This window comes from Anolis carolinensis, chromosome 6 (assembly GCF_035594765.1).
Source record: "Anolis carolinensis isolate JA03-04 chromosome 6, rAnoCar3.1.pri, whole genome shotgun sequence".
Classification (NCBI taxonomy): Eukaryota; Metazoa; Chordata; class Lepidosauria; order Squamata; family Dactyloidae; genus Anolis; species Anolis carolinensis.
In genome coordinates this window covers 90,830,580-90,848,761 of record NC_085846.1, presented here as the reverse complement: position 1 = coordinate 90,848,761, position 18,182 = coordinate 90,830,580, and the positions used below count along the sequence as shown (strand labels likewise).

Here is an 18,182-nt window from a genome sequence, read left to right as displayed (position 1 = left end):
GAAAACTGGTCAAATAATTGACTAATTATTCACAGAATGATTAACAACCCTGTTCATTCAAATAGCAAACTGTGGACATGGCCAACACAGCAAAATGCAACAAAAATATTCTTCAGTAGCATGACTTTTAATTACTCCTCCTCCTCAGCACCAGAATCTCATACCACATTTTGAATTATAAGTCTGGGAACTCAATGAAGGAGAAGTCTGGGAACTCAATTTAAAGATAAACAGCCTGGCTGCCGAGTGCCATTTCTAGACTTTCATTGTTCTACTGACCATTGTTTAAGACAAAATGCAATAACATATACATTGCATGTACAGCACTTATCGCCAGTGATGTCTTTCCATTAAAAAAAACATTTGGTTTTATTGGTTGTTATTCATAATTCACTGGGAGGGGTTTTAGGGGGGGAACTGGATGCAAATACAGTTCCCATTCTCCCCCGTCTCAAATCCTGTGGCAGTTCAGCTATTGTATTTGAAGTGTGATGTGAATTGGTGGCAATGCAGACCTTTGTTACACTTCTGCGGCAGCCTCTGCACAATACCCTGATTGAGTGGGAGCCATTTGCAGCTCAGATGTCTATGATCTGTGACCTAAAAACAGCTCTAATTAAGTCTGACACAGCTGCGTATTAGCTTGCTTGAAAGCCATTTCAATCTATTCACATTAGCCCTTTTCCACCAATAAAATATTCTACCTCTCAAAAGCTGGCAAGCTACAGCTTCAGTCCATTTAGCTGGCTCCAGATCTGACATACATTGGGACCAAAATAATAGCTTACAAGGATTTTTGAAAACTGCCAAACAGTGGATGGAAATGAAGAAGAATCTGCAATATATTGTGGAATGCGTGGGTTTTTTGTTGGCAAGACCACCAACAGCTTCCTGCAGAATCCAGCCTTGGCTCTAAATGTGTAATTGGAACCCCCTCTGAGTCACTGTCTTATGGGGCTTCACCAATATAAAATATTTAGAGAGTAAACCAAAGAGGCTATGCTAGCAATGTGAGACGTTCATGCGTACTGGGATTTTCTCTCACCCTGTATTTTTAACGACAAAAGAGGACAAATTATATGAAAAGTCTTTTCCATTTTGGACAAGTGGCAATGTTTAAGGATCATTTCACAAATGATGGCTGAAATCCTGTTGGGCAATTACAAATATGTAATTGACAGTTACACATTCACAGTGGTTATGTATTCACAATCCCGATGTAGTCCCTAAACTAGGAGCTACATGGGGACTATGGAAGTGCCTCAATTCCAATTTACCAGTGAGCAACTGCTGGGATCAACAGGGATTAGGAAAGATGTTGACACGCTGGAATGTGTCCAGAGAAGGGTGATCAAAATGATCAATGGTCTGAAGAGCAAGCCCTATGAGGAACAACTTAGGGAGCTGGGTATAATTTGCTTATAGAAAAGAAGGCACATGATAGTTATGTCTAAATATATAAAAGGATGACAGAATGAAGAGGAGGCGAGCTTGTTTTTCTGCTTCTGTAGAGACTGGGACATGAAGCAATGGTTTCAAATAGCAGGAAAAGAGATTCCGCTGAAACATTAGGAATAATATCCTTACAAGAGCTGTTCAGCAGTGAAATATGCCTCTTCCAAGTCTGGGTATTTTTAAGACAGATGGCCATCTGTCAGGAGTGCTTTAGTTGTTTGTTCTTACATGCCAAGGGGTTGGACTGAATGGCCCTGATGGTCTCTTCCAACTCGGTGATCGAGGCAATTGCTTATTGGTTACAAGGTGGATTTGCTGATGAAGTCTTTTGCCTGAGAAATTAGAGCTTGCTCATGGGACATCAGATGGCCCCTTTTGATTGGGAAATCGGCTCTTTTCAATCCCAGTAGCTGCTTATTGGCAAATGGGATTTGGAGGTTTGGATAAAATTCACGATGTAGTACCATAACTACAGTGCAATGTCATAATGTATGTAATGGCCATATAGAATTCCAATGGATATTTTAATCAATACACCCAAAATAATGTAATGTACAACCAATTATCCTCCATGGGCTGTCAATGTTCAAAATTCCATCAGCAGCAAAGAAGTTTTGCTTATTCTGTGCCATGCATAAGCCAATAAATGTTATTTTCAGGATTTTTTGACCACTAATCATAAAAACAAACAAACAAATGGCTGGCTGGCAAAAGAAATCTGTATAGGTGAATTGGTTGTATGTATACAACAGGATGTGGGGGGGGGGGGATTGTACCTCTTCAGGGAGTATCTGTATTTTCAAATAATCCCAATCTGTGGTACCAATTTTCCAAGAAGAGCTCAAATTTTTGAATAATCTTCCCATGCGAATATACTGGAAGTACAAAGCTAACTAAGCAAAGAATGGAAACACAATCTTCCAGAGATGGGATTTCTTCTTACAAGGTGTAAAGTGTTAGCTTTGTTGTTCTTTTTAAAAATATATAGGGGAGCTTTCTAAAGGGAAATCCCACCTACAGTCTGATGAAGTCTGCTCTGTCACCTCATGGCTCTCTTCAATATGTGCCTGCCTTTCAATAAAGAGTGCCTTTTAAAAATGAAACCCAATAGAATGTACTATATACGTACAAGTGAGGCTATGCATAACCTGTTATCAAAAATAAATAGAAACTACTAAGCAAAGTTTTTTGTGCCTTGAAGACACAAAGGCAAAACTATTCTATATTTTTCTTGGCAGCATTTTTCCAAAGGAGTTTGCTGTTGCCTTCCTCTGAGGCTGAGAGGGGGTGACTCCCCGAAGGTTATCCAATAGGCTTCCATGGCTGAGTGGGAATTTGAACACTGGTCTCCCAGAATCACAGTCCAACACTCAACTACTCTACCATATGGGCTCTTTAAACCAAGAGGATTCTAGTTTGCCTATTAATGTGTTTCAGGGGGTGTGATGAATTCTACTTTCTGACAAATTGCATAATAGTCACACCCTCCCTCCCTTTTTTGGAATCGAGAAAAAAGGGTATGACTATTGTGCAATGAAATAACAATCTGCCTTTGATTCTCAAGTTTCTGTTTTTTTTTAAAAAAATACAAACTGCCTTATCTCCGAAAGGAGGGATGATCCTACCTCATACAAATAGCTCAATTTCTGTGTTTTTTTAACTGCTTGGCCTCAGAGAAAGGAAAATTGTTCCTCCCTTCATTCTTTCTCCCAAGACAAGGCAGTTTGCAAAATCTGAAATGGAGCTCTTTAGAGGAAGGAGGAAGAGCGAAGTTCCAGAGACCTACATTTCTGTTTTTTTAAAAAAACAAAACAAATCTGCCTTGCCTTTGGAGAAAGAAGGAATGAAGGGGAAATCAGCCTCAAATGGCTCTTGACTATTATGAGAAAAATACAAAAATACCAATTTTGAAACCCAAAAATGAGGGGGGTTCATGGAGACTATTATGTGATGAAATATGGGTATCATGACCTTCTGGCGAACAAGCTAGTCAAATGTGGGCTAGGCAAAACTACAGTTAGGTGGATCTGTAATTGGTTAAGCGAATGAACCCAAAGGGTGCTCACCAATGCATCTTCTTCATCCTGGAAAGAAGTCATGAGTGGAGTGCCACAGGGTTCCATCCTGGGCCCAGTTCTGTTCAACATCTTTATTAACGACTTAGACGAAGGGTTAGAAGGCACGATCATCCAGTTTGCAGATGACACCAAACTGGAAGGGATAGCCAACACTCCAGAAGACAGGAGCAGAATTCAAAACGATCTTGACAGATTAGAGAGATGGGCCGAAACTAACAAAATGAAGTTCAACAGGGACAAATGCAAGATACTTCATTTCGGCAGAAAAAATGGAAATGTAAAGATACAGAATGGGGGATGCCTGGCTAAACAGCAGTACATGTGAAAAAGATCTTGGAGTCCTTGTGGACAACAAGTTAAACATGTGCCAGCAATGTGATGCAGCTGCTAAGAAAGCAAATGGGATTTTGGCCTGTATCAACAGGAGTCTAGTGTCTAGATCCAGGGAAGTCATGCTACCCCTCTATTCCACTTTGGTCAGACCACACTTGGAATACTGTGTCCAATTCTGGGCACCGTAATTGAAAGAAGATGTTGACAAGCTAGAATGTGTCCAGAGGAGGGCAACTAAAATGATCAAGGGTCTGGAGAACAAGCCCTATGAGGAGTGGCTTAAAGAGCTGGACATGTTTAGCCTGCAGAAGAGAAGGCTGAGGGGAGACATGATAGCCATGTAATTTATTTTAAAAATATTTTAGCAATAAGAGGTCACATTCTCAGTTAGCATCTTGCTCTTATAATTCAATTCTGAAATTTCATTTATTTCAGAATAAATGGAATATGATATAGGTAAAGATAAAGGTTTCCCCTGAGGTTAAGTCCGGTCGTGTCCAACTCTGGGGGTTGGTGCTCAACTCCATTTCTAAGCCGAAGAGCCAGCGCCATCTGTAGACACCTCCAAGGTCATGTGGCCGGCATGACTGCATGGAGCGCTGTTACCTTCCCACCAAAGCGGTACCTATTGATCTACTCACATTTGCATGTTTTTGAACTGCTAGGTTGGCAGAAGCTGGGGCTAACAGCAGGCACTCACTCCACTCGGATTCAAACCTGTGACCTTTCGGTCTGCAAGTTCAGCAGCTCAGCGCTTTAACACACTGCGCCACCGGGGCTCCATATCCTAACATTACTAAAAATTAATTCAGGGATTCAAGACACTACATTATCCCCCAGCCCCTCAGATTTCTATCCGCAGCCCTATAGAGGTTGATCACATCCTTGTCAGTGGAGACTCCACTCTGGATTTTAATTTGAATTGTTGAAGGAACTATCCAAAGTGCTGACTCTATCAAAGGTTGGAGAGATGAATTCCTAGGGTTGGGTAACTCAAAACGATCTTAACAGATTAGAGAAATGAACTGAAACTAAGAAAATGAAGTTTAACAGGGACAAATGCAAGATACTCCACTTATGAAGAAAAAAATGAAATGCAAAGATATAGAAGGGGGATGCCTGGCTTGACAGCAATACGTATGAAAAAGATCTTGAGAGTCCTCATGGACAACAAGTTAAACATGAGCCTACAGTGTTATGCAGTGGCAAAAAAAGCCAATGGGATTTTGATTTGCATAAATAGGAGTATAGTGTCTAGATTCAGGGAAGTCATGCTATGCCTCTATTCTGCCTTGGTCAGATCACACTTGAAATACTGTGTCCAATTCTGTGCACTGCAATTGAAGGGAGATGTTGACAAGCTGGAATGTTTCCAGAGGAGGGCGACTAAAATGATCAAGGGTCTGGAGAACAAGCCCTATGAGAAGCGGCTTAAAGATCTGGGCATGTTTAGCCTGCAGAAGAGAAGGCTGAGGGGAGACATGATAGCCATGTATAAGGGGAAGTCATAGGGAGGTGGGAGCAAGCTTGTTTTCTGCTGCCCTGGAGACTAGGATGTGGAACAATGGCTTCAAACTACAGGAAAGGTGATTCCACCTGAACATTAGGAAGAACTTCCTCACTGTGAGAGCTGTTCGGCAGTGGAACACTCTGCCCCGGGCTGTGGTGGAGGTTCCTTTGGAGACTTTTAGGCAGAAGCTGGATGGCCATCTGTCAGTGGTGCTTTGAATGTGACTTTCCTGCTTCTTGGCAGGGGGTTGGACTGGATGGCCCATGAGGTCTCTTCCAACTCTATGATTCTATGTTTCCATTGGTCGAATTCCCCATTTCAGTAGGAAAAGAAGAGTCTTTTGTCAAAACCATCTTTATTAAAGAAGAGTGTCACAACAGATCCAAGAAAATGCGAGTATGAAACTGGCAATGACGCAAAGTGCTCTGTATGAATATTATAAATGCACATGTTGGCAAAATCAATACAGCTCAGTATCTTAACAGCAGAAACTGCTGGCACAACAGAACAGACTAGAAATGACGAAGTCTGGGGACTCTGTGTGGACTGATGGTCTGCTGTTTGCCTAATAATTTAAAATTAGAGAATGAACACACATTAGAACCATAGATATTCAAATATAACTCTATAAATATTAGCCCCAGAGTATAGATTCTTTCACTATGGGTACTAATGATAGAAATTTAATTGTTTAGTATTGCAGCAGGATATTAAATATGTCTGTCTGTACAAGTGATTCATGCAGCCTCCAAGTACATGATTTTATTTGATTTACACAAAGAAAAAAAATATAAAAAATAACTTTATCATTTATATTTCATTCTTGTATTAGCTTTGATACCTCTCTGCCAAGAGCCAAGTTACAGTGAGTACATTAATCTAGGTAGCAATTTCCTCTAAACCAAAGTCTCATTCAGTACATACATACAGAAACAGAGAGAGGAGAAGGAGCATATCCTTTATACAAATCAAGACCTAGTGACTTTCATCTGAAGAAAGAAGAGGAAGGACAATTCCTCATTTTTATTAGAATGGCACAGACGTGAGAAATTGAACAAGAGCACACGGATCTTCTTTTACAAGTTTCTAAAACCCCAAAGCACACTGTCTACGAGTGGCAAAGTGGAAGTTACCCTGGGCAGACATCTCATGCATTGAGCAATTCATGCTCTTTATCAGTTTTCCCAACGGCATCTGGATTGGACAAAGGGTCCAGGTCGGCAAAGAGGCTATACCAAGCAGTGAGATCTTTAGATGAACCTGCAGCACCTGGAAGACACACACACACAAAAGACAAGCCATTTATCAAAGTCAGGATTTTTACTTGACACCTAGTTTGAAAGAATTTTGGTACAAACAAACAAACGATTTTGAATGCACCACTAAAGAAAAGTGCAGAGAATGTATTCAGGAAAAGTCACTTTCATCTTTCATAGTCTGAGAGTTACTTGACAGTCACAACTGACTTTTCTCACCCTGAAGACATTTATGTTTCCTGAAAATTATGTCCAGAGGATTTAGAGGATGCTTTGGGGTCACATATGGACTACTTCCATTGGATGCTGATCATAGTTTTAGATATGACCTGCTAAACAATATGCACTATGATACAGCTATATAATACTGCAACTTTTATTGGGATATCCTTTTTTTTTTTTGAAAAATTGTAAAATTTATATATTTATCAAAAAGGGCAACAATAAAAATCTATACACATGCATACATATGTGCATAAACAAATGCAATATTTTCTAACATCTATACAGTGACTGCACCTGACAATGCCATTCCCTCCTCCCGCCCATCTCATTTTAGGGATTTCCTGTCCTTCGGGTTAGAGACAGTCATGTACATTACTGGGATTGGCAGCATTTTAAATGCCACCAATAAATTAACACAAGTGTCCAATAGCAAATTAATATAAACTGCACACTGATTATTCTTTAAATAACACATTTTTAAATAGTTCTGAAAATATATATAATATGGTAATCTCTCAAACAGCTGTGTTAGTGAGGCATATATGTATGTCTCACATACACAAATATGAAGTCACAGAGAAATAGATGGGTCACCTTTCATGGGCGTCTTGTTGATGCTCATGTTCAGGCTGCCGAATTTCGGTAGTGTCTGTGGTGCAGGCAAAGGGCTGATGCTGCTGGCTGCCCAACCTGAAATTCAATCACAGAATTGCATTTCATCAGTCAACAGTGATTACTTAATGAGTTTGCAGTACTCACAGCAGTGACACTCAAAAGTATTTCCTGGAAACTTAATTATTTATTAAACAAAATGGGGATGTTAATTTGTTGATTTAGTCTGCTTTCAGAATTTTAACTAGGTCTTCGTATGTTGTGCATACAATGTTGTTTAAACCCTACAATCAACTGTCTTTGTGTACCTTGGCTAAAAGTGGAGTAGGAATAAAATTGTTCCTCTCTTGTGTTGTCCAAGGCTGCCTAGAAAACAACAACCCTGTCCCTCTCTCCTTTACTCCGTGAAGGTGACTGCAGGTTATTTTAGATGATTACCCATCCACTCACTTGCCTGCTGCTTGTTGTTTCATATGCCAAGCTGGAGTTCTTCCAGGTTCCTGTTCTGAACTCAAGAAAAGCAGCCCTTTGGCTAGATCTGCAGGCATGACTACTGTACTAGAACCAGAGATTAGAAATACCAATTTTTGGACTATAAAATGGTTGTGCTTGCTGGACGTTCTAGGAAATATAGTCCAAAAACTGATCTATTTCAAGCTTTGTCTCATAAGCTATGCCCAGGCCAGCTGTATTTCTATTGCTAAGAGAATGAAATTTGGGGAGGTGAAGGAGCACTGTTTACTAGCTGCTGTGAGTTATCAGCTCAAAGAGCAGTTCATGAAACAGATTATCAGTGAAACATTAAGGAAGCCAAGCTTCTCGACTTTCCTGCCAGAAAGTGTACCAATGTATAAAACTAAAACAAACAGAGAAGTAATCCTTTCGTCCTCAATTACATTTTAAAAAACGGAAGCAGCAACTAAAAGGCTCACTCCAGATACCAAACACACATCCTTATTTACATGATCACTTTTTATTATAAAATTTAATATAAAATAGAAGGGGGGAGGGAATGTACTACGTATTAAAGCAGTCTCTAAAATTAGAAAAATAGCTAGAGGAAAAGGCTGCATACATGAACAGCAGTATGGTAAAAATACACATGGGCTCCATCATTTTCTTCTTTACTATGAATTTTACCCTTCTTTGATATGGCTTGGGGGCACTACAACAATTATGTGGCTTGGGGACAAGAAAGTGTAACCACCACCTTTAACTTTAAAACTGCCTTTAATATTGTTGATTTGGGTTTACCCATGTTTGAAATAAAACACCTCTATGCCATGCAAACTATGGTGTAGGTTCTTCACCCTACCTAGCGCAAACCATGATTTTATATTACACCTAAACCTCAGTCTCAGCTTGTGTAATTCCACTAACATAAATGGCATTTAAGCAACCTACTTATAACCTACCTAGCGGGACATGAGAGAAGCCTCCCACAAGGATGGTAAAACATCAAACATCCGGGCGTCCTCTGGGCAATGTCCTTGCAGACGGCCAATTCTCTCACCCCAGAAGCGACTTGCAGTTTCTCAAGTTGCTCTTGACTCGGAAAATAACTTACCCAAGCATACAAGCTTTAAAAATCAGACCACTTTTTTATCTAATCAATAAACACTGTCTGCTGAGTACAGACAGGGCCCTGACATGGCTCACTCCATGCCCATTTTTCTCCACTCTTCCATATTGATGTAAGTGTCAACCACAACAACTACACCACAATGTGAAGAAAGAGAAAGTAAATTCATAGAAATGGTTTCCTATTTGCTTGACAGGATTCTGTTGGACTATGTGGTTTACTACAAATAATCTTTATTTTTTAACAACTAGGGATTGTAGGATCTTATGCAAGGAAAAGCATCTGTTCTAACATGTTATACCACCAAAGATAGGGAGTTTTAAAAACTCTTCATTCTGTTATTTTATTTACATCTTGTTTTATATGTACAAACAAACTTGCAATACATTGTTCATTTTGGCTAAAAAGTGAACCTCTAAAATTGGCTACTATTGTTCTCAAGTCCAAATGATAGTTTAAGCAGAAGCATAATGAGCTGCACATTATGTATATAGAAATTCGAATTGAAATCTGTTTACAGTTTAATGGCTAGAATACAGTTGCACCCTAGTCTAACTGGCATTTTGCAGATTAAGGTTGTACCTCAGAAACAGAACACTGAGCCATGTACAGTTGTGTATATCATCTGTGGTCATTATTTTTGTTTTCTTAATATTCAACTTTAAATGTGCTTTTATACTTTGTCTTTCACTTTCTTCAGTAAACATTTCATGCCTTTGTTATTTTCTGCTAAAAGTATGATGTCATTGCATATATTGATGATATTGTTAATTATTCTTCCTCCAATTTCATGCCTTCAAGTCTAATTTTGCTTTACTTAAGATCTCTTCATATAAGTTAAACAGATAAGGTGATAAAATACAGCCTTGGCTGACTCCACTGCTAATTGGATACCATGCAATCTCTCCACATTATGTCCTGATGGTAGTCTCTTGTCCTGTGTACAGGTTAGTATCAGAACAAACCAATGGTTGTTATACATCCATTTATTTAAGAGCAATCTATAGTATTTCATGATGATTCTACACAATCCAAAATTTTGCTAAAATCTATAAATGAGAGCTGATTGAAACACAATAGGCTGATTTTCTTTAAAAATTCTTGGGTATGTTCCATTATCCAACAGATGTTTGCAGTATGATCCCTCGCGTTTCTCACTACATAGATGGCAAAAAACTATGTTTTCAGATTTTAAGCATCACTTTGCTTGCCTGGGAAATTAATAGCATGGTCCTGTGGTTACTGCAAACCCTAGTGCTCTTTTTCTTGGGGACTGGAATGTATATTTGTGGGCCATTTATTTGTTTTCTGTATTTGTGGACAGAATTTAGTAAGAAGAGTAGATTCTACCTCTAGAGCCTGAAGCAGCTGTATTAGTAGGCCAGCTATTCCTGGTGAGTTATTTCTCCTCAGTGCTTTGTGTGCACTTCCACTTCTTTTCCTAAAATTGTAGGTTCATCTTCAAATATCATCTTTTATTTTTTCAGCATATTATTTCCATTGTCTTTTTGTTTCTACTTGATCAACTAATGTGCTCCCTTTAAGCCAAGAGCATCTAAGCTCTTGGCTTAAATTTCCTTTTAATTTCTTGGATCATGTGGAAAAAATCTCTTGTTCTTCTTTTGTTGCTGTTGTTATTATCTATTTTTTCTTGATTATTACAGTAGTTTTCCTTGTTCCTGTGCACAGGTATCTGCCCAGCTGCATTTAGAGTCCCAACTCCATTTCCTTTTTTCTCACCTGTTCTTAGATACTTACATGATACTTACATCTTAGATACTATTTGCCACATGTAAGAACAACATGAACCAGTTCTCTCTGTTGGCTTTGAAATTTACTCCCTACTGTCCCCAAGTGCTGTTTTTAATGTCACTGCTGTGGGAGAAGTTGTACACAGATCTCACACTTCATGTGTAGTTTGCCCTTAGTCTCTTCATTATGCCAGCTGCCCTATACTTAAAATGTCTAATACTTCTACTCCATTAAGCATTTATACTAGACTGAGAATTCAGTTTATGTCTCTGCCCATAGACCTATTACGCCAAAATACTTGGATTCAAATCACTGAGGCCTTATTGCTCTTATCTTTGGCCTGTTAGTCTTGAAAAGGTCCCTTTAACAACAGACTTTTTTAAATTGCAACTCCAAGCTCTACTATTTTCTCCTACCTGAGGAATGTCAGAGGAACAATTTTCCCATCAACAAATGACAAGGAAACCACCCTGGAGGAGTTAAGAACCCTTCACACACGTCATCCCTTCACTCTAAAAATAATGAGACAAATTTTCCTTTCATCCTTTACGCCTCCCTCCCACAACCACCATCTGCCCAAGAAAGAGCAGTGAGATTAACATGGAATATTGGCAACAAGAAGGTTGATCTGCTGGAACACAGAAACAACCAGACTTGTAATTTAATAAAGTAGTTTCATTTTAATCCTGTTGTGCAGATGCATGTTTTTTACAGCATGAGAGCAGCTAATTGATATTTAGCAAGAATAAAAATAGAGGATTCCAGGGAGGGTCAAAAGTAAATAAATGGGCCTAGTGCAATGATGGGCAACCTTTTGCGCTTGGTGTGTCAAAATTCACCAAAAAACCTAACATGACTTGGGTGGTGTGTCACTTCGAGGAAAAAACCCATAATTTCGTAAATATGTATAGTTTAAATAACAAAAATATATAATTGTAATATATAACTGTATTTAATAAATCAAAACTATTTACTACCATTATTTCCATGTAATAATAATAATAATAATAATAATAATAATAATAATAAAACTTTATTTATACCCCACCACCATCTCCCCAATGGGGACTCGGGGCGGCTTACATGGGGCCACGCCCAAAACAATACAATGTAAACAGCATATAAAAGAACAGCACAACACAATACAATAAACAATACAGTAAATAATATCCATTACAAAATAAAACAAGGAGACAATAAAAACAAGGGCAGACCACATGAACATTAAGTTAAAACTCGGGGTGAGAAAGACATAAAGATAAAAACCACAGCGAACAGGGTCATAAGGGAGTGGGGTATTCTGGAGGATAGATATTAGGGGGAGCAACGGAAAAGAAATATAAAATGGTTACTCTCCAAAAGCGCAGCGAAAGAGCTATGTTTTCAAGTCTTTCTTGAAGGCTGCTAGTGTGGGGGCTTGCCTAATCTCAGTGGGCAGAGAATTCCACAATCGGGGGGCCACAGCAGAAAAGGCCCTCTCCCTTGTTCCCACAAGGCGGGTCTGGGATATCGGGAGTGGGGACAGGAGAGCTTCCCCTGATGAGCGAAGGGATCGTGTAGGCTTGTGGTAGGAGATACGGTCACGAAGGTAGGTGGGTCCCAAACCGTTTAGGGCTTTATATGTGATGGTATACACCTTGAATTGGGACCGGAAAATAAAAGGCAGCCAGTGGAGCTCCTTGAACAGGGGAGTAGATCTCTCCCTGTAACTCGCCCCCGTAATTAACCTGGCAGCCGAGCGCTGGACCAATTGTAGTTTCCGGGCCGTCTTCAAGGGAAGCCCCACGTAGAGCGCATTACAGTAGTCCAGTCTAGAGGTGACTAAGGCATGCACCACCGTGGTCAAGTCAGACTTCACGAGGTATGGTCGCAGTTGGCGCACAAGTTTGAGTTGGCGCACAAGTTTGAGAGTCCATGTACAACGATCTATGGTACCTCTTGCAGTTTCCACGCTGATTTTTCTCTATTCTAGTTCCAATGTAGTCACGAATAATGAATAATATAATAATAATATAATAGTAATAATACAATAATATACTACAATAATAGAATAATAATAGAATGATTGATATATATATATATATATTGTGCATAATTCCTATGGAGTAAACAACAAAACCACTTGACGAAATCACCCCAAATTTGGCCACAAAAGACATAGCCATCCAATCAATCTGCATACGGCAGTGTGTCAGCAAAAATGGCTAGGCGTGTCAGTGCTGACACACGTGTCATAGGTTGGCCATCACTGGCCTAGTGTATGCAACTTAGCAGAGAAAGTCACTTCTGGTAAGGTATATGTGTCATCCTTCTAGAATAAATACATGAATGAGTATAAATGAGAATCTGAGATGTGAATCTAGAGAAAAAGCAAAATGCAAAATCACAATTTTGTATTATGTGCACATGTCTTTCCTCTGTCTCTTTCCCAGGAAGAAACCAGAAGCACTCAAATGCTTTTTAAACAATTTGTCTTTCATCTGATGTATGAAGCATGGCTTGTTGTAAACCCAGGGAGGGATGACCTGCAGGATGAATGACCTGCAGGATGAATGTGATCCCCAGGCATTTTTTGACCTCTGGGCTCCGTCACCCCAACTGCTGCTATGGCATAGCACAAAAAGGTCATTTTGCCTGTAAACAAAACACACCTTGTTTGGGAACCAATCCCCACCCACATGCCTTTTTAATATGTTGCCGTGCCCTTTACTTTCAAGAACATTGGAAGAATAACCCCCAGTAGGTTTGGAGAGTGGCAATGCATCCTCCTGACTTCCACAAATTGCTTGGCCCATCATCAAAAGACATGGTCTGTCCTTGACTGATGTGGACAAACTACAGGTTATACCAGGAATGGACAACTACCCAATGGCAAAGGACTGTATTAGGCTGCTCAAAAGGGGCCTATAGTCCTGTGGTGGTCTCATCACGGCCACAGTTCCTGCTGCCATCATTTGGTGTTTCAGGAAAGCTAAAATGCTTCATTTCTTTGTGTTGCTCCATTTTGATCATGGGTCCTTATCGGAGATAGAGCGGTATATAAATAAAGTTTTGTTGTTGTTGTTGTTGTTGTTGTTGTTGTTGTTGTTGTTGTTGTTGTTGTTGTTCTATTAATGGTGGCAGAAGAGCCACCATTTCAGAAGTGAGAAATGGGGGCAACAAAGCCTTTAAAAACAGTAAGGGATATTTGCCTACCCTCTTGTTTAAATCCATCACAACTTATTTCAGTTCAGAGGAACTGAACAGGTTATAAGCCAAAACTTGTGAATGTAATGAGATGCCTGTGCACATTATAACTATATTGTGGTTTAGTGCGACAGCCAACTCCTCCTCAAACCTATATGAATTCAGAAGGCAATGTTAGTCTGTTTTAACATAAAAAGGCACCTAGAGGTCCATTAGCTCTTTTGATACTGTTTTATTCGAACATCAGCTTCTATAGACTGAAGTCCATGTCATCAAATGCAATTGAGGTATTGGTATTTGTGTGCATTCACACACAAATAATTGCCACAGCATTAGATTGATCCACTGGGCCGAGTGACTGGAGAAAAGGATTCATTTACTTAACAATGTAAACACCTAAAGATTTCTATTATCAGCAATACAATAGACTCACCTTGAAGTGAGGACTGCAAATCATTCATATTTTGGTCTAAAAGCTGAGAAGGAAGGAAGCCCGAGGATGAGGATGACTGATTGCTTTCCATTTCTCCAACAGAAGAGTTTGTGGCCATATCAGCAGGGAGATCGTCTCCAAAGACAGCTGTCCATTCCCTGCTGAATTCACTATCATCCAAAGAAGTTGCATTGAGAATCTCATTCAAAAGTACCATATCGTCCTTATCAGTTGCCTCCATTTCTGGAGAGCCTGTAAGCAGGTCCTTTGATGCTGTTGAAAGAAACAGAAGCACAAAAGAAAGAAAAAAATAGGTAAAAAAGGAAGAGCAGAGGTTTGTACGAAAGGAATGTCCATCCAAATAGTTCAGTACAGGACAGATCAGAGATCAATGGCAGATCACATGCTTTCCATGGAAATGATTATGTTGGAATGGCTGAAAATCTTGAAGAGTTACTGCTAGTCAGGGTAGGTCATACTTAAAATATTCTAAATAGTCTGACCTGGCATAAGGCAGTTTCCTACATATATGATGACTGGGGTAAGTATAATTATTTCCATTTAAGAGATGTTTGTGATGAGTTGCCTTCTTATGACTCTTTCCATCATTTATATTCCAGGAGCCATTTTGGCAGTAACCCTTTGCTATAATAGATGATATAATTGAATTGGGATAACAAATAGTAGGTCCATGATGGATTATCTAATGAAGGAACAATGTACACTATGGTTATAATCTTCCTATTAAATATTCAAATCAAGCATTTGGCTTGATGGGTGAAAGGATCTTCTACTGTGCTGCTGACTCAGATATCCACAAGATGAAAAATGAAGGAAATATACTTTAGGGGAAATATAAGGTAGCCTATCATCCAAATGTCAAGACAAACTTGGTTTTGTGCATCTGATCAATGTAGAGGGTAATGAGATGAAGCAATTTATTTTAAGTTTATGATATGCCTGTGCACTGAGGGAACAGGAATAAATAATCAAGTGAAAGACACAGTGCAGAAACAACCACCATTGTGCAGAGGGAGTTTAAAAATTCAGATAATATACCCTGTTTACCCGAAAATAAGACAGTGTCTTATACTAATTTTTGCTCCCAAAGATGTGCTAGGTTTTATTTTCAGGGGATGTCTTATTTTTTCAGAAAGCAGTAAGATTTTTGTCCCGAGAGTCTTCCACGATTCCTTTCTTGTACTCTATGGAATAGCTCTTTCTTTTTGCGCTCATGTCTAGGGGTAAAGAGGCGGGAAAGGCGCGTGTGGGGCGACTAAGGAGGCGGGAAAGGCACACGCCTTTCCCTCTTCCTAGGCCTTATTTTCAGGGGATGTCTTATTTTTGGGGAAACACATTAAGAAATAATCTCAATAACAGAAACAACAAAAATGTCTTGTCAAAGGGGAACTGCTAAGGGGCCCTATTAGATTTAATAAAGATTCCTTGAGGGGTAAACACCATCAGAGCCATCAGATGAGTCACTTAAGCTAGTTATATCTTCCACTTGTTTCTCTCTAGAAAGTCAGTTTATGAGTGGAATTCATAGCTGCCTATTGTTTGACAAATGCATATCGATGCAGTTGGTACACAGAAAATTATGAGATAATAGTTTGATGTGTAATTCTATCCAGGAAACCTGCTCAGCCACATTTCATCCCCTTTCTTTTCTGCAGGGAGCTTGCCTTGCGAAAGAGGTGTGTTGCAGGAGTCCCCCCTGGGTTGGTTTGGGAGGAGGGTTTTCTTTTCTGCTTTGTTTCTATTATGAAGGGAAAATATCATAGCAGCATCAAGCAAAGGGTAGGCAAATCTGTAAGTTTCCCTCACACTGGTAATTCAGGAAAATCAATCCACCTCAGAAAAATATATATTTAAAATCAATTTGAATGCTGCCCTGAAGACTTAACTGATGGAAAAGTGAGGTACTCATCTATTTTGTTAATAGACCAGACTAGAACTTATGAGAACCCATTTAACAATGTTCCACAATGAATCCCCCGGTTGAACCCAACGCTGAAACATCAGGTAAACCTGACGACAAAATTTAATTTTGGAAAAAAGCAAAAGGTAGCCATAGACTAATCCGAACAGTTCCTAAGAGAAAAACAGTGTAAGAAAAATAATACATTGGTGGACTGTATTGTTGTTGTTATGTTATGTTATTGTTATGTTGTTATGTTACCCTAAGCACTTTGCATTGTTTTAAACTTTGTATATTGTATTTTATGACTATTTTATGACTATTTTATGATTGTTTTAACTGTTTTAATCATTTTAGTTTATTGTATATCAGTGTAACGGCATCAATTGCCACTTGTAAGCCGCCCTGAGTCCCCTCGGGTGAGAAGGGCGGGGTATAAATAATTGAAATAAATAAATAAATAAAATGTGCCTTGTGGTTGATTCTGATTTATGGTGACATTATCATAGGGTCTTCTTAGAAAGATTCATTCAGAAGAGTTCTGAAATACAGTTAGCCTGATCAAACAGTAAAACAAGGTATTGGGTTTCAATTGCATATGACTTCATGGGGCAAATGTTTCTTTAGATACTGACTTGGTAGGCACTGTTGGTAAGCCTCAACCAAGAGTGGACGATTGTGAAAGGATAGACGGCCGCAACTTCTTATAAACACATAGCTGTGATGTCGTAAGGGATAACTGGCATAGAATCTTCAGATTTAACTGCCATGAAAGAATACTGATTACTTACAATACTGCTTGACAATAGCCTCTACTGCTCTAACTTCTATTTCAGAAACTAATGTTTTTCTATATATCATTCTGAAAGACCAAACTGATTTTCGTTTACAACTCATATACATCTAAAATGGAAGATCACACTGAAAAATAGCTAACTTTCATCTTTTTAAGATTAAATTATACTGTTTGAGGACCATTTGTAAAACTGATAAAATAATAAAAAAGACTACATACCACTTTCTTCAGGTTTCAAGCCTAACAAGTCATCTAAAGTGCCTAAAAAACAAAACACAAGGGAATCATTGACCCGTATTTTTTTATTTCATAATTATAATGGCATCACTTTTTTCTTAGAATGCCACTCCAGGGCAGTTTTAGATGAGGCTTTTATAAAATAATATTGTGCCTCATTCACTGAATTTGATAGGGGTTTCACATTGCCCTCCTCTATTTGTAACCCTCATTTTTTCAGTGTCTTCCATCATTTTAATCCCCCTGAGAAATTCCTTAGGCAAAAAAGACAGAATAGCTGGAAAGTGATTTCAACCTATTACTATGATAAAGCTCTTAGTTTAAACCACCCTTATACACATTTAGAGGGAAGTAAAACACACTAAACAAAAGTGAATTTACTTCAGAGCTGACATGTATAGAACATTACACTTCTAAGAAGCATACCTGGATTCTCTGTATGGCTGAAGTTCTCCCCTAATGTGCTCAGAATATCCTCAGTATCTTCTGCTGAAACCAAAATATTTTGTGTCAAATTCAGCAAAAACCTAAGAAAGCTTTAAACATGACATGTGTCTCAATGTTTTCCAGCCCGGTCAGTTTCACTATAACTTCTTTTAATTCATTCTTGGGAATGAGTGTTATAACAGTAGTGTATCTACCCAGCACTGTCCGGATGTCTGAGGGCCCACTGCCCCACTTTCATCCTTTATTTCTCTTTCCCCCCCTCCCCTCATATCTTTTCCCATTTCCTTTCTCTTCCTTCCCCCTTTTTCTTTCTTCCTCCATCCCTCTCCCTTCTCCAGATCTGAGAGGGCATCACAACA

At 39.0% G+C, this 18,182-nt stretch overlaps 1 protein-coding gene across 6 annotated transcripts in view; it reads right to left on the bottom strand.

The window, feature by feature from the left end:
* Nucleotides 1-5,712: 5,712 nt before the first annotated feature.
* ica1 (islet cell autoantigen 1) overlaps nucleotides 5,713-18,182 on the bottom strand; it is a 67,953-nt gene continuing 55,483 nt past the window's right edge. For 4 of the 6 annotated variants that reach the window (XM_008112565.2, XM_008112564.2, XM_008112568.3 and 1 more), the window contains 5 exons: nucleotides 17,803-17,865; nucleotides 17,359-17,400; nucleotides 14,423-14,695; nucleotides 7,452-7,547; nucleotides 5,713-6,645 (listed from right to left, as the gene is read on the bottom strand). In XM_008112565.2, the coding sequence (XP_008110772.1) occupies nucleotides 6,524-6,645; nucleotides 7,452-7,547; nucleotides 14,423-14,695; nucleotides 17,359-17,400; nucleotides 17,803-17,865 (596 nt within the window). In that variant the 3' untranslated portion in view covers nucleotides 5,713-6,523. The remainder of the gene's footprint in view (nucleotides 6,646-7,451; nucleotides 7,548-14,422; nucleotides 14,696-17,358; nucleotides 17,401-17,802; nucleotides 17,866-18,182) is intronic. The other 2 variants (XM_008112567.3, XM_003221997.4) reach the window with 1 other exon arrangement.